At 36.5% G+C, this 14065-nt stretch overlaps 1 protein-coding gene across 3 annotated transcripts in view; it reads right to left on the bottom strand.

Moving 5' to 3' along the window:
* The window catches only part of LOC145265570 (poly(A)-specific ribonuclease PARN-like), a 160256-nt gene extending 154931 nt beyond the window's left edge, over positions 1-5325 (bottom strand). Inside the window, exon 1 of one of the 3 annotated variants that reach the window (XM_080121542.1) lies at positions 5031-5325. In XM_080121542.1, coding sequence (XP_079977668.1) covers positions 5031-5049 — 19 coding nt within the window. In that variant the 5' untranslated portion in view covers positions 5050-5325. The remainder of the gene's footprint in view (positions 1-5030) is intronic. The other 2 variants (XM_080121543.1, XM_080121544.1) reach the window with 2 other exon arrangements.
* Positions 5326-14065: the final 8740 nt, after the last annotated feature.

Raw genomic sequence — 14065 nt, 5'->3', positions numbered from 1 at the left:
CTGGCAGACCCAGCATCGGCCTACAACTTCAAAGATATCCAGGCTTGGCTTGAGAAGGAATGTTACGACATTGTACCCTTCTTTCAGTTCCAGACCCGTATCGAGGCGGTGATTGAAACTAAAGGCAGCTACATTGAATAGATGTCAGGTCTACTAGATAATCAAGTTATCTGAATTGATTTTTTCAATAAAAGTTTTTAAATAGAGCTGTAGTGTTGTTTTCTTTAAGAGCGACAATTTTATCGTTTCACTCTGTGTTAGGCATGTGTAGTCAACCACTTTCCATGTAATTAAGGACAGCAAGGCTTTATGGACAAGTTCGTGTTTAGATGACCTTTGACAACTAGTAACCAATTAGAAATGCTACTTACTAATCCCACTTAATTTTTTTTTAATTTTAGAATATGACATCTTTGTTCCGTAAAAATTATGTACATCAAGATTTTTCTGTATTTTTTTTTCTTGTTGGCAGCCTGAATGCAGTGACTTGTCAAAGACGGATTCAACCAGCATCCTGAGGTCACCGATCTCTGCAGCATCGAAAATAAGTAGTAACCTCAATGGATTGCCAACTGCAATGTGGCAACATTGGCTGACGTTGAGGTCGCATGCAATCGACCACTTCCAGGCATATGGAAGACTTGACCAAAGAAGACTATTCTGCCTGCGGTAGGCCACCAGCTTGATGTCGTCAGCAAACAGCAGCACACTACCAACAATGGTATCCGGCATGTTGTTGATAAATAGAAGGAAAATGATTGGCCCAAGCATCGACCCTTGTGGAACTCCACTGCTAGCGCCCACCTCTGGAGACAGGCAGTCCTTTACCTGAACTTGGTAGGTATGGCCTGCCAGAAATGCTCGAATCCAGTGGATGACCAATTCGTTTAGACCATATGCAAAGAGTTTTTGCACGAGCAGATGTGGTTGACAGAGTCAAATGCCTTGGCAAAGTCTAAAATGATTATTTTTGCCATGTCACCTTCCACCATTATTCTAATAAACGCTTTAAAATAAGTTAAACGCAAAAAAACTATTCCTGGTAAAAAGAGTAACAATATTTATGGCCTGGTAATCAAACGAAGACTTACAATTAAAAAAAATTGATTTTTAAGAATATTCGGGTTTGTTTTGAACGAATATCAATTTAAAAATGTCGCCAGCAAGTAGTTCTCATATTAAATCATTCATTTTCCAATGTTTTGCCTATAAATTCACTGGTCGCCATTTTGCCTGTTGACAAGTAAAACAAATCAACACGTCCTCGTTTTCAAAAACAAGTCAACACTGTTTCATTTTCATTTTCCAGGGGGGTGGGGGAATTCACCATTTTTAGAGGGGGGGGGTCAAATCTGCCTTTTATTGCTGTCATTTATAATTTAATTTTTGGGGGAGGTGGGGAGGGGGGACATAGAAACTTTTTTTTTTTTTTTTGGTGAAAGTGCACTGGGGGACCACTCGAAGACTTACCTTTAAGTTGATGACGGGGAGGTTGAAAATAAGAAAATGTCTTTCAGAATAAACACCCCCCAACCTCTCCATGTTAAGAACGGCTTTCGGAATAAACACAACCAATGCACATTGACCATCTTCGGGTGGTTTCCCAGTGCACTTTCACCCTTTTTTATATGGAAATCACTCCAGACAAGGTACTAAGCTGCTTGATATGAGGAGCTTAAAAAAGATACTTCAAAGTCAAAAACTTGCCAACGATACGTGTTAAATAAAATAGAGTCCGACTCAGAAAACAGCAATTCTTCCCTCTTTGTCAAAAATATTGCTCCTGGACTAAAGGACTAAATAAGCAAGCAAATATTCTAAAATAATTGCGTTTACTTTTTTTTTTCTTTCCACCAAGGTTTTCAAACGTAATCGCCTAAAAAAAGTAGAATCTCATTTCAGAGGGGGGGGCGATTTACCGGAGGGAACTAATCTATAAATTCGCTCCCTCATCTACCCACACGCTTTTAATTCTCGAAAATCTACATTTTTTTTATCGGTTTGGAAGAAGAAATCACTGCCCTTCTTTAATCTCAAATCTAACCATTTGGCGATCGAAAAGACTGCTTAACAGGTTAGATACCCTTAATTCTGTATAGACTCATAAGTAGAACCCGTCAATGTTCATAATAGTTATTTAAAAAGTAAATACAGATTCAAAAATAGTCGTCAAAAAAACAAAAATAAAACAAAATGTTATCAAAGACAAGATAAGTTACTTTTCTACCCATCTGGATAATTTTTTAGTGTTCTTATTTAATGTAACATTCAGCTCGAAAAACAGTGTTTACCGATGTATTGGAAAATTTAAAATGGCGCCGAACTCTCTGCTGAACATGGTAAGTTTGGGAAAAGGAGTTAAAAATAAAAAATATACAAAATATTGTAAGAAACTCGCTCAATATGTTACCGTGACATATATTCGGTGGGTTTTTAACAGCATTTTGTATATTTTTTTATTTTAACTCATTTTCCCAAACTTACCGTGTTCAGCAGAGTCGGGCGCCATTTTAAATTTTCCAATACATCGGTAAACACTGTTTTTCGAGTTGAATAAACGTGTTCCCTTAAATAAAAACACAAAAAATATATTCAGTTTGGTAGAAAAGTAACTTATCTTGCCTTTGATAACATTTATTTGTTATATATTTGGGGTTTTTTTACCACTTTTTCGAATCTATGTGTACAGCAATAAAAGTCCACAAAATTACTTTTATTTTCTTTCAGTTTTATTTTTTCTTGGTTCCATGTTTATCGCTGTTTGCCCCTTTTCATATAATTCGTTAAGGGGAAGTCCCGCCGACATAGGGCTGAATGTAAATATTTATCAGTTTCGTTTTTCCAGGAATTTTTTTTTTTTTTTTTTTTTTTTTTCCAAGTTTTCTTGGAAACAAAATTACGGTACGACCATTCCAGTTTCCAGAAAAAAATTTCCCTCGTTTTTGTTACAATTAAAACTGTCGGCGGACGCACACGAGTGAGACCCCCATCGCGAAATACTCATCGGCTTTGATGTTGTACGGAGATATTTTTTTTTTTATCGGAGATTATAGTTATTTTTATTTTTGAATAGAAATAATTAGTATTTTTTTTACGACTTGCCCCAACGTAGTATAAAACCCCCCCAACCACCCCTTGTTGAGAACGGTTTTCGGAATAAACACTCCTCCAACCTCCCCATATTAAAAACGGCTTTCGAAGTTAGGGAGTATTTATTACGAAAACCGTTCTTAACATGGGGAGGTTGAGGTGTTTATAATATGCTGGGGCACGTCGTAAAAATTTACCAAATAATTATTAAAACAAAAACAGTTGTGTTCTCGTTGAGTAGTTTATATTATTATTATTTTTTTATTATTATTATATTATTATTATTCAAGAAAATAAAAGGTACTCGATATGCACTTATTGGTTCGTGCTGATATATTTAAAAAGCCATTCTTAACATGAGGGCAGGAGGGTTGTCACAAAAGAAATATTGAACAACTAAATGTTTTTTAGTGTTTTTATTTAATGTAACATGTTTATTCAGCTCGAAAAACAGTGTTTACCGATGTATTGGAAAATTTAAAATGGCGGCCGACTCTCTCTCTCTCTCTCTCTGAGATCTGAGACAGTAAGTTTGGGAAAATGAGTTATAAATTTAAAAAAAAAAAAAAAAGTCAAAATACTGTTAAAAACCCGCCGAATATATGTCAGCCTATGTCACGGTAACATATATTGAGAGAGTTTCTCACAGTATTTTGTCTACTTTATTATTTTTAACTCCTTTTCCCAAACTTACCGCATGGCATCAAAGAGTCGGTCTCCATTTAAAATTTTCCAATACATCGGTAAACATTGCCTTTTTTTTTATTAATAATTAACTTTCTATCTTATCGTTTTTCGTAATTTTTGGAGCACTTCTGCATGTCAGTGACATAATAGCAACAGAGCCGAGTTATTTTTTTACCCCTGTTCTTCGAAAGAGAAATGACGTCTACTGGCCATTATGTAAACCTCAAATATAAACAAGTGTTTACGATAACGCAAATATATATAACAAAATAAATAACACAAAATATGAAAATCGAAAAATTTATTGTATAAAACATGTATCAAAATATAATTTTAATATAATTTCTTTTCAATGAGAGATTCATAACTGAAAATAAAATATAAAAAACATGAAACATTTATAGTTTATTTTTTAGTTTTTTTGTGTGTTTTTTTTTTTTTTTTACAAACTGTAGCAAAATATAATTTAAAAACATGAAACATTTAGAGGTTTAAGACTAATTTGTTTTTGTACAGAAAGATTGTATAAAAAATGTAGCAAACTATAATCTTAGTTTGCCCGCACTTTTAAAAAAAAAAAAAGGAGAGTTAGTAACCGACCCCTGTTCTTTGGCTGACAAGTGACATCTGTCGGCGGTTCTCGAAACTAAAATACACACATTCGCATGTCACTGATATGCAGAAGTGCCATTTTTGGATATGTTCACTACTGTGACATGAAAATTCTTGTAGATACCATTGGTTTCACTTGAAATTAAATATTTCAATTTTCGAATTTCGCTACAAAAAGAACTTTTTTTTTTCAACGCAAATAGATCACAAAAAAAAAAAAAAAGTAGGTATGCCTCAAAATAAATTAGTTTTAATTAATTTTCCCCACTGCATTGCCTTGAAAATAATTTATGTCGGTAATAGCAATGACCATCCAATCCTCATCTCAAATATGCTGAGACAGAACAAAGACGTATATAAAAATAAAAAAATAAATAAAAACTTAAACATTTTATATTTACCGCTTTTAGTACTAAGTTAGTTAACTATTGAACTCGCAGTCTCACACATGGTGTGAGTGTGATGCCGCGCACTTTTCTTAACAGACAACTGAAAATCTAAAAAAACAATCAAGCAATCATTTTTCTTTTCAATTCCCAAGTTAAGTTGAAGAAATAGAATACGGACAGTTGTTTTAGGTCCGAAAACTAATAAAAAATACTTGAGGAAAACGAAAATATAAATACAAGAAACAGACTTACTTCTTCTCGTGACCTCCATGTTGAATTTGTAAGGGACCGCTTACGATAATACCAAATCACTTTAAAAAAGAAACAATTTTTTTTTTCCTGTTTAAGCAATTAAGATATAAATATTGAGCGAGTATTTTTATTTTGGTTTTAAAATAAATCGTGCCTACGAATCCTATCTACTGTAAAAAGCAGGTACTATATTTTGTGTGTGCGTTTTTTTATTTTTGTTTGTCTTTTTTTTTTGTTAATGCTGTGAGGGACAGACACGTTGTGGCCAAACGTTTAAACCATTCTGATTATATATGACATGCGTTTACCAACTTTCTTGTGTTTCGGAAAAGAGAGTTCTAAAAGTCTTCTTTCTGAGGTCGAAAGTTAATCCTTAATCCCCAAAGGTACGAGCAAAAATTTCGGAAAAAAATAGGGGGACATAGTTTTGAAAACTTGTTTATCATAATTATTTTGTAGTTTCCGACTACATTTTGATTGTATTTGAAAGATTAAAGCCTAAAGTTAATTTCCAAATGGAAAAAAAATATTTGTACAGGTGAAAAAAAAAAGTTATAATAAAAAATGTTTTCACGGTGACATTCGGAAGCTGACAAATTCAGCTAAATTTTGAAAATTCATTGTAAATATCCTTTGAAAAATATTAGTTTTTCTGGGTCTATTTCAAAATAATTAGTAAAGTCCTAAAATATGTAGGAAATTTTGCAGAAATAAGCAGGCTCCTCATTGGTCGGTTTGTCCGCTCACGATTTTGCTTGAACCTATCAGATTGCTTGTTCTTACTAACTGCCGAGGATATTTTTGGCTCTAAATTTATTTTTTCAGACCAGCAGTTTTGCCAGAGATAACAGGTCGGAATGGACGTACGAAAACTCACTCAAGGCTTTTAGCCTCAAAACTCCTTTATCTCATTGAGACTCATAATGCCCTAATGTGAGGTGAAATGTTATTATCATTTGCAAACAACAATGCTCTTATGCTGGGTGAAATATTATATTCATCACACACTGTTGTGCTCTGTGAATTGACTTTCATCTTTACTCATAATCTCTCTCAAAGACGAATTCAAGGTCTATATTTTGACCTGCCCTTTGTCCACCATTCGGACGGTTATGCACAGTGAACTCCACGAGGACTGCCAGACTAGCAGCATTCATCTTTGGATGGTATCACTTAACTCCTCAACCTATTGCAGCTTTTCTTCAAAAGCGGAGTATTGTATGCAGCATTACACGAAGATAAACTATGAACTTTCCAGGTGTTACCAGCCCAGCTCGGCAGATAGCTAAAGATGACACATCTTTTACAATTTGGATCTTTTTATTTCAATAAAATTTACATTGAAGTTTAAAGGTGAGCCTGTTGTGATTTCTGATTGTTTTCTTTTATTCTGCCAATGGCAAAACCGAGGTGAGAGGATATCTCACAAATATAGAATTTAATGAAAAAAAAACACGCACACTTTGCTTATATAAATAAAATAGTTTAATTAGCCCCCAAAAGCAAGAGATTCTCGCTTTACTCAATCACAACAAACAAAAAATTGTCTGAGTGTGGATTCTACGGAAGCCCAAAATGTCAGAAATGATTCTGTTATTTTTAGATCATTCTCCCAAGTATTGCCCCCTCGTTTGGCCGAAGGGCAATGTAGTATATATTTATTCGTCATATATACTAGCAAGTACGTTTAGGGGATTGGTTGTTGCTTTGTACCCCTAATAAAATAATGAGTACGGAATGAATAACAAACCCCTTTTAAGAAGAAAACAACGGAAGCATTTATTTGAGCAGCAGAAAGTTGGACAGTTATTAGGTTTGTTACAAGAAAAGGCTGTCCCCTTTTAGTCAGATCAAGGCAGACAGGTTCAAGCAGTCAGCAAAGGCAGTTGGAAAGAAGCGAAAGGAGAACATTTAACCACGTAGAAACGAATTTGAATTCCTGACGTCATCATCATTTCGACCAGTCAATTGAAATAAAGAACATCATCGATTTTTGTAATTGTTTGTCTTTGTGTCGTCATTCAACAATTGAAGGTAATGTGTTAATCATCTTAATATGAACTTTGTATAACCCCCTTTCAAGTAATGTGTCCCCCTCCGCCATCATAAGTAATGATTGTCTTCCCCTCTGTGTTAAAAGAACTGATCACCCTTGTTCGAACATGTTTTCCCTCACATATACACACTCACGTGTACACACGCACGCATGTACGCACACACACACACACGCACACACATACACAGCCTCATACACACACTCACATTCATGCACACACACACACACCCGAGCTATGACGGTCACTTCCTTTTAAGTGAAAACCAGACATGCGCACTCAGAACACTAACTCCAGTATAAAAGTCAACAAAACCTGTTAACTTCCCTTTTTTCGTCCGGACCAGCGTTCAACCTGTTGAGTCGACGAACCGACCGCGTGTTCTAACGTCACTTTCCCTGCTACTGTAATGTGGGGCAAGCGCAAGTACACTTCATACGCTTTCTCTCTCCATGAACTGGATTGACTTTTCTCACTCTATCTCCCTTTCGTCTTGGTCCATCAAAACAGACATGTGCGCGACGCTCTACTGAGCTTAACCCTCTCTTTTTACAGGCCGGCTTGCCACTTCGCGTTTCTCTATTGCATTCCCCCTTTCCTTCTACGCGCGTAGTAGTCAACGGCTGTGTACACCGAAGACTTTCATTTCTCAACAGAAAATAAACGACATGTTTATTTTATTCCAGCATTTGAGTTTGTTGTTTCCTTCATTCAATTCGTTTCATTATTTTTTCTTGTAGCGAGTTAGGGTATTTTATATCCTGGTCCGCAACACCCTCTCTTCTCACTAATATATGTTATAAGAATCCACAAAACTGTAATATGCATAAATGTTTCTCTCTCCCTCATCACCGTCGTTAGTTACGTTATGTAAGAACCCCAATATGGACCCCTGCTATACAACAGGTTGAAGAAAGAAGGAAGGAAGTTCTTTTGCTGTGTTGGTCAGGTAGCTGTTCTCTGTGGAGTCCCAAGTTGATAGTAATTGTCTGCCACGAAAACGTTTGATGCTTCAACATCTCTTGGATAGAGATGAGAGAGAAAGGAGGGAGGTGTCTGCATTCACTGCTGGTTAAGCTCTCTGCTAGCTGACTGCTGTTCGCAAAAGAGTCTAAAGAAGTTCCTTAGGGAACAGATGAATAATCAATGCACCCTTTTTTTTTTTACAAAGATCACCACTTATCAATGCCCGGAAGCCACTCGAGGATAAGAGGTAATGAGTGTACAGTAGTCGATGGGAAAACGTCATAGGAATCATTAGTAGTGGAAATTTGATAAATTGAATTACTAAAGGGGGTGGCTCATCAAGAACTTGTTCACATTGGACTTGAAGACGACCATATTGCAGCAAGCTTTTTAATCAGTTTGAGGGCATAAATTTGGCTGCTAAGAGATCAAAGTTGAAAGAGTTGACCTTTGCAGACTCTCCCAAACTCCTCCACCAATTTTGGGTCTAAACACTTGAAATTTTAGATGTAGGTTACCTTGACATGAGTCAAACATTTTAATATGTATATACATATGCACATAAAGTTATGAACAGCATATAGGGCCCGAGTAAAGACGGGCTGAACTGTTAGTCAATAATAACAGGCATGTTTTATCAGTGCAATTTAGAACTCATTTAAAAGGATAATGTTAAAAATGAGAACGTAAGAATCAAGTTACACATATGCATATAAGATGTTTTATTTAACTATAGAAGGGGATAACATTAAAGGGCCTTTTCAGTACACGCGTGTATGTGAGTGTATATCATGCATGAAGTTAATTGTCTGTTATACGTATGAGTTCATTGTGCACATGTGTATGAAGTTAGAATGTTGCGTGTATATTCTTGTGCATACGTGTGTCTGGATGCGTTGAATGTTCATCGGGTATGTGTATGAGGGATATACAAGGGTTCATCCTTAACTTGAAAGGATTACACTTCTGTCAAGGCGTGTTAAAAGCGTGTCTTTCACATGGACATCTAGACGAGAAAGAACGTATTGTCACATCGACGGTTCAAATGAAAAGAGAGAAAGAGAAGCATGTATTGAGCACTGTTGAAGTAAATACTGAAAATTTACATATAAAATTATATCTTCGTATATTAATTTATGAGATTAAATGAAGTAGTCATATATATATATATATATGATTGCTACTTCTTGACAGAAGTTTGCCATCTCTTCAGTTAAGTGTTGTGCATCTGTGTGCACGTAGGTGACTTTTTAATCCAGCTTCAGTCCTGCATGAAACTAAACATATGTGACATAAAAAAACTTTCCTTCTTGTAAACGTGATCGCATTATAATATACATATATATATATGGAACGATTTTTTAAAAATTTCACACGAAGATACTTGATATGTCTGAGAGTGTTCTTACATAGGTTTTTTATCCGAATGTGTCCGATAAGTTTCAAAAATCACCCAAAAAATTGATTAAAGAAGGAAGTTTCTTTTTTTGGCAAGAGTTTGGACTATTATTTCAAATGTATAGTCCTTTGTTTCTGTTTAGTTTATGAAAGATGAAGTTTTTGTGTTTTCTTTTTGTTGTTTGAAAACGGTCATTGCTATTTTTAGTATGCGTTGTCGTAGTGTCAAGTTTCAGCCAACAGCATGTTTATGTTGAGTCGATAGCTGGCAAATCACGACAAGTTAAAACTTCTATACAACGCAACATTACAAATGAATTTGAGAAGTTTTATCATCGCACAAGCAGAAAGGCCCCACAAAATAAAATCAACGGTAGGTTCTTTTATAAGATAGGGGGCACATTCGGAATGAATGTTTCTTTTTAGAGCACAATTGAACCATGATACTTTTGTAAGTTTAATTAAATTGATTATGTAAAAACAATTCCAGAAAATGAACAGTTGGTTCTTTGATAGGACAGGGGCGCGTTTGAAATGAATGTTTTTGTTTTGATTGAACCGTGATATGTGACTTTTGCATTTTAAGCTTTTGGTGAAGCCATAATTTACAGATAATTTTGGTGAAGCCATAATTTACAGATAATTTTGATGAAGCCATAATTTACAGATAATTTTGATGAAGCCATAATTTACAGATAATTTTGGTGAAGCCATAATTTACAGATAATTTTGGTGAAGCCATAATTTACAGATAATTTTGGTGAAGCCATAATTTACAGATAATTTTGATGAAGCCATAATTTACAGATAATTTTGGTGAAGCCATAATTTACAGATAATTTTGGTGAAGCCATAATTTACAGATAATTTTGGTGAAGCCATAATTTACAGATAATTTTGGTAAAGCCATAATTTACAGATAATTTTGGTGAAGCCATAATTTACAGATAATTTTGGTGAAGCCATAATTTACAGATAATTTTGGTGAAACCATAATTTACAGATAATTTTGGTGAAGCCATAATTTACAGATAATTTTCGTGAAGCCATAATTTACAGATAATTTTGGTGAAGCCATAATTTACAGATAATTTTGGTGAAGCCATAATTTACAGATAATTTTGGTGAAGCCATAATTTACAGATAATTTTGGTGAAGCCATAATTTACAGATAATTTTGATGAAGCCATAATTTACAGATAATTTTGGTGAAGCCATAATTTACAGATAATTTTGGTGAAGCCATAATTTACAGATAATTTTGATGAAGCCATAATTTACAGATAATTTTGGTGAAGCCATAATTTACAGATAATTTTGGTGAAGCCATAATTTACAGATAATTTTGGTGAAGCCATAATTTACAGATAATTTTGGTGAAGCCATAATTTACAGATAATTTTGGTGAAGCCATAATTTACAGATAATTTTGGTGAAGCCATAATTTACAGATAATTTTGGTGAAGCCATAATTTACAGATAATTTTGGTGAAGCCATAATTTACAGATAATTTTGGTGAAGCCATAATTTACAGATAATTTTGGTGAAGCCATAATTTACAGATAATTTTGGTGAAGCCATAATTTACCGATAATTTTGGTGAAGCCATAATTTACAGATAATTTTGGTGAAGCCATAATTTACAGATAATTTTGATGAAGCCATAATTTACAGATAATTTTGGTGAAGCCATAATTTACAGATAATTTTGGTGAAGCCATAATTTACAGATAATTTTGGGGAAGCCATAATTTACAGATAATTTTGGTGAAGCCATAATTTACAGATAATTTTGGTGAAGCCATAATTTACAGATAATTTTGGTGAAGCCATAATTTACAGATAATTTTGGTGAAGCCATAATTTACAGATAATTTTGGTGAAGCCATAATTTACAGATAATTTTGATGAAGCCATAATTTACAGATAATTTTGGTGAAGCCATAATTTACAGATAATTTTGATGAAGCCATAATTTACAGATAATTTTGGTGAAGCCATAATTTACAGATAATTTTGATGAAGCCATAATTTACAGATAATTTTGGTGAAGCCATAATTTACAGATAATTTTGATGAAGCCATAATTTACAGATAATTTTGGGGAAGCCATAATTTACAGATAATTTTGGTGAAGCCATAATTTACAGATAATTTTGATGAAGCCATAATTTACAGATAATTTTGGTGAAGCCATAATTTACAGATAATTTTGGTGAAGCCATAATTTACAGATAATTTTGGCGAAGCCATAATTTACAGATAATTTTGATGAAGCCATAATTTACAGATAATTTTATAAAACCAACCATAGATCCTCCCTGTACCCTGAGGACGGAGTGATTGGGTACCTTGTCGCGGTTTCAAAATCACCGCCCCCATTTTTTCTTTCTCTCTCCGCCCCCGCTCTTCTTTTCGCCTTTTCCTTACTTTAAACAAAGGATGCGATTGGCCAACGCAAGCTCACGTATGAACATATCCGGGTTCAATGAATAAGTTCACTTTCCCTTTCTATTTTCATCATCGACGTTGCTACGCACATTGGAATTCAAATATATCAACAAAATGCCAACAAAACAGGTAATTGAATTTTTACTTTTAGACGAAATTAATTTAAATGCCATCAACAAAATCACAATCTACTTTTGATTGCATAAATTTCGTTCTAGGATTAATTAGAGTCGTTTGTTTGTCTTATTGGGAGCGACATCACTAACATCACACTGGTCAAATGAATACAGCCAGCCTCAGTCAACTAGACCAATTTCCGCCCTGCCCCTAGGGGGGTTGTGTATGAATTTCAAAGTGTAGTATCAGTTCCGGCAGATACTGCAAGCAAACACCATATGTGAGGGTAACCCCACATATCAGACCTTGGTCAATGTAGGGGCAACCCTTCATACCAATTGTCACTATCCAGCTCCCATTTCCCACCCATCGGGAGCTGGTCCCTTTTTCTCTCCCTCTCTCTCCACATTAAAAAACGGCCTTGTCCCTAATTTGCTCAGTGGGGAAGCAAATAAATACATACTGCAATCAGAGACCATATGTGGAGGCAACACCACATATAATACCTTGGTCAATGTAGGGGCAACCTTTGATACCAATTGTCACTATCCAGCTCCCCTACTCCCGGGGAGTTGGTCCCCATTTCCCCTTCACTCCTCACATTAAAAATTGGCTTTGTGCCTAATTTGCTCAGTGGGGAAGCAAATAAATACACCAAGTTCGGATCGGCTCCTGGGGGCTGGGTATGAATCTCAAAGACCATATGTGGGGGCAACCCCACATATAAGACCATTGCTCTTGAGCAATCAGTTATTGGTCAACGTAGAAGAAACCCTTCATACCAATTGTCACTATCCAGTTCCCTCTTGGGAGAACTGGTTCTCCTCCCCTTCACTCTCCACATTAAAAAATGGCCTTGTGGCTAATTTGCTGAGTGGGGAAGCAAATAAATACACCAAGTTTCAGCCGGGCGCTAGTCCTGGCCAGGGGAGTAGGAGGAGGCTTCCGATGTGACGACTGACGCTACCAGTCACGTTGACCGAACCCACCTGCTGAAGGATTCCCAGCAACACCAGCTGTCTCAGCAGTTCAAACAGCCCTTATCAGGGCTAATAAGTTTTTCTACTAATGCGATTCTCTAATGCTTGCCTCCTGAGACCCACCCACCAGCAACAAACTTCATTACCAGTCTCCAGCACTTTCACCTCACTCCAGTGGCTTCCTGCTCATTCCCGCAGCCCTTCCAGCCCTTGGTGCCTCCAGCTCGCTCCAGGGCCTCCAGCTCACTCCTGCAGCCTTCCAGCTCTTGGTGCCTCCAGCTCACTCCTGCAGCCTTCCAGCTCCTCCTGCAACTCAACTTTCCAGCTACCTGGCTTGCACTTCGCTCCTCTGGCCTACAACTTCTCTTGCACCTCGGACCTCTGGTCTGCTACCTCGCTCGCACCTTGTTCCTCCGGTCTGCAACCTTGCTTGCACCTGACTCCTTATCAACCGTCCATTCCTTAACACTGATCCTCTGTTCTCAGTGTCGGCCATTCCTTAACACTGACCACCTCATTCTCAGTGTCCACCGTCCGTTCCGGATCGCCCTGACATCCAGCCGATCGTCTCAGACCCAGCGTTCAACCCTGAACCACGCTACGTCTGGAGCACCTTAGACCTTAGCCTCCAGTGACGTGCAACCTTCCAGACGACCAGCACCCAGATCATACGATTTTTCGCTTTCTTTGCAAATAAAAAGTGAACCCTCGTCTTTGACCAAACAACCCGTGTCTGTCATTCTTCTTTGCCTTTTTGCTGTTTACTTTTTGCCTGCGTCTACCTTGTTAGTTGTTGGGTCGATTGTCCCTGGACGACCGGCCCCGCAACACTCTAACGTGAGCAAGCAATCAACCATTGTAGGGGAAACCCTTCATACCAATTGTCACCATCCAGTTCCCTCTCGGGAGAACTGGTTCTCCTCCCCTTCACTCTCCACATTAAAAAACGGCCTTGTGGCTAATTTGCTGAGTGGGGAAGCAAATAAATACACCAAGTTTCAGCCGGGCGCTAGTTCTGGCCAGGGGAGTAGGAGGAAGCTTCCGAGTATTAGAGTAAAAAATGGGCAA

Source organism: Euprymna scolopes, chromosome 40, assembly GCF_053919585.1.
Source record: "Euprymna scolopes isolate OS-2025 chromosome 40, ASM5391958v1, whole genome shotgun sequence".
Taxonomy (NCBI): Eukaryota; Metazoa; Mollusca; class Cephalopoda; order Sepiida; family Sepiolidae; genus Euprymna; species Euprymna scolopes.
Note: the sequence above shows the minus strand (reverse complement) of the source record. Positions and strands in the feature narration are given on the sequence as shown.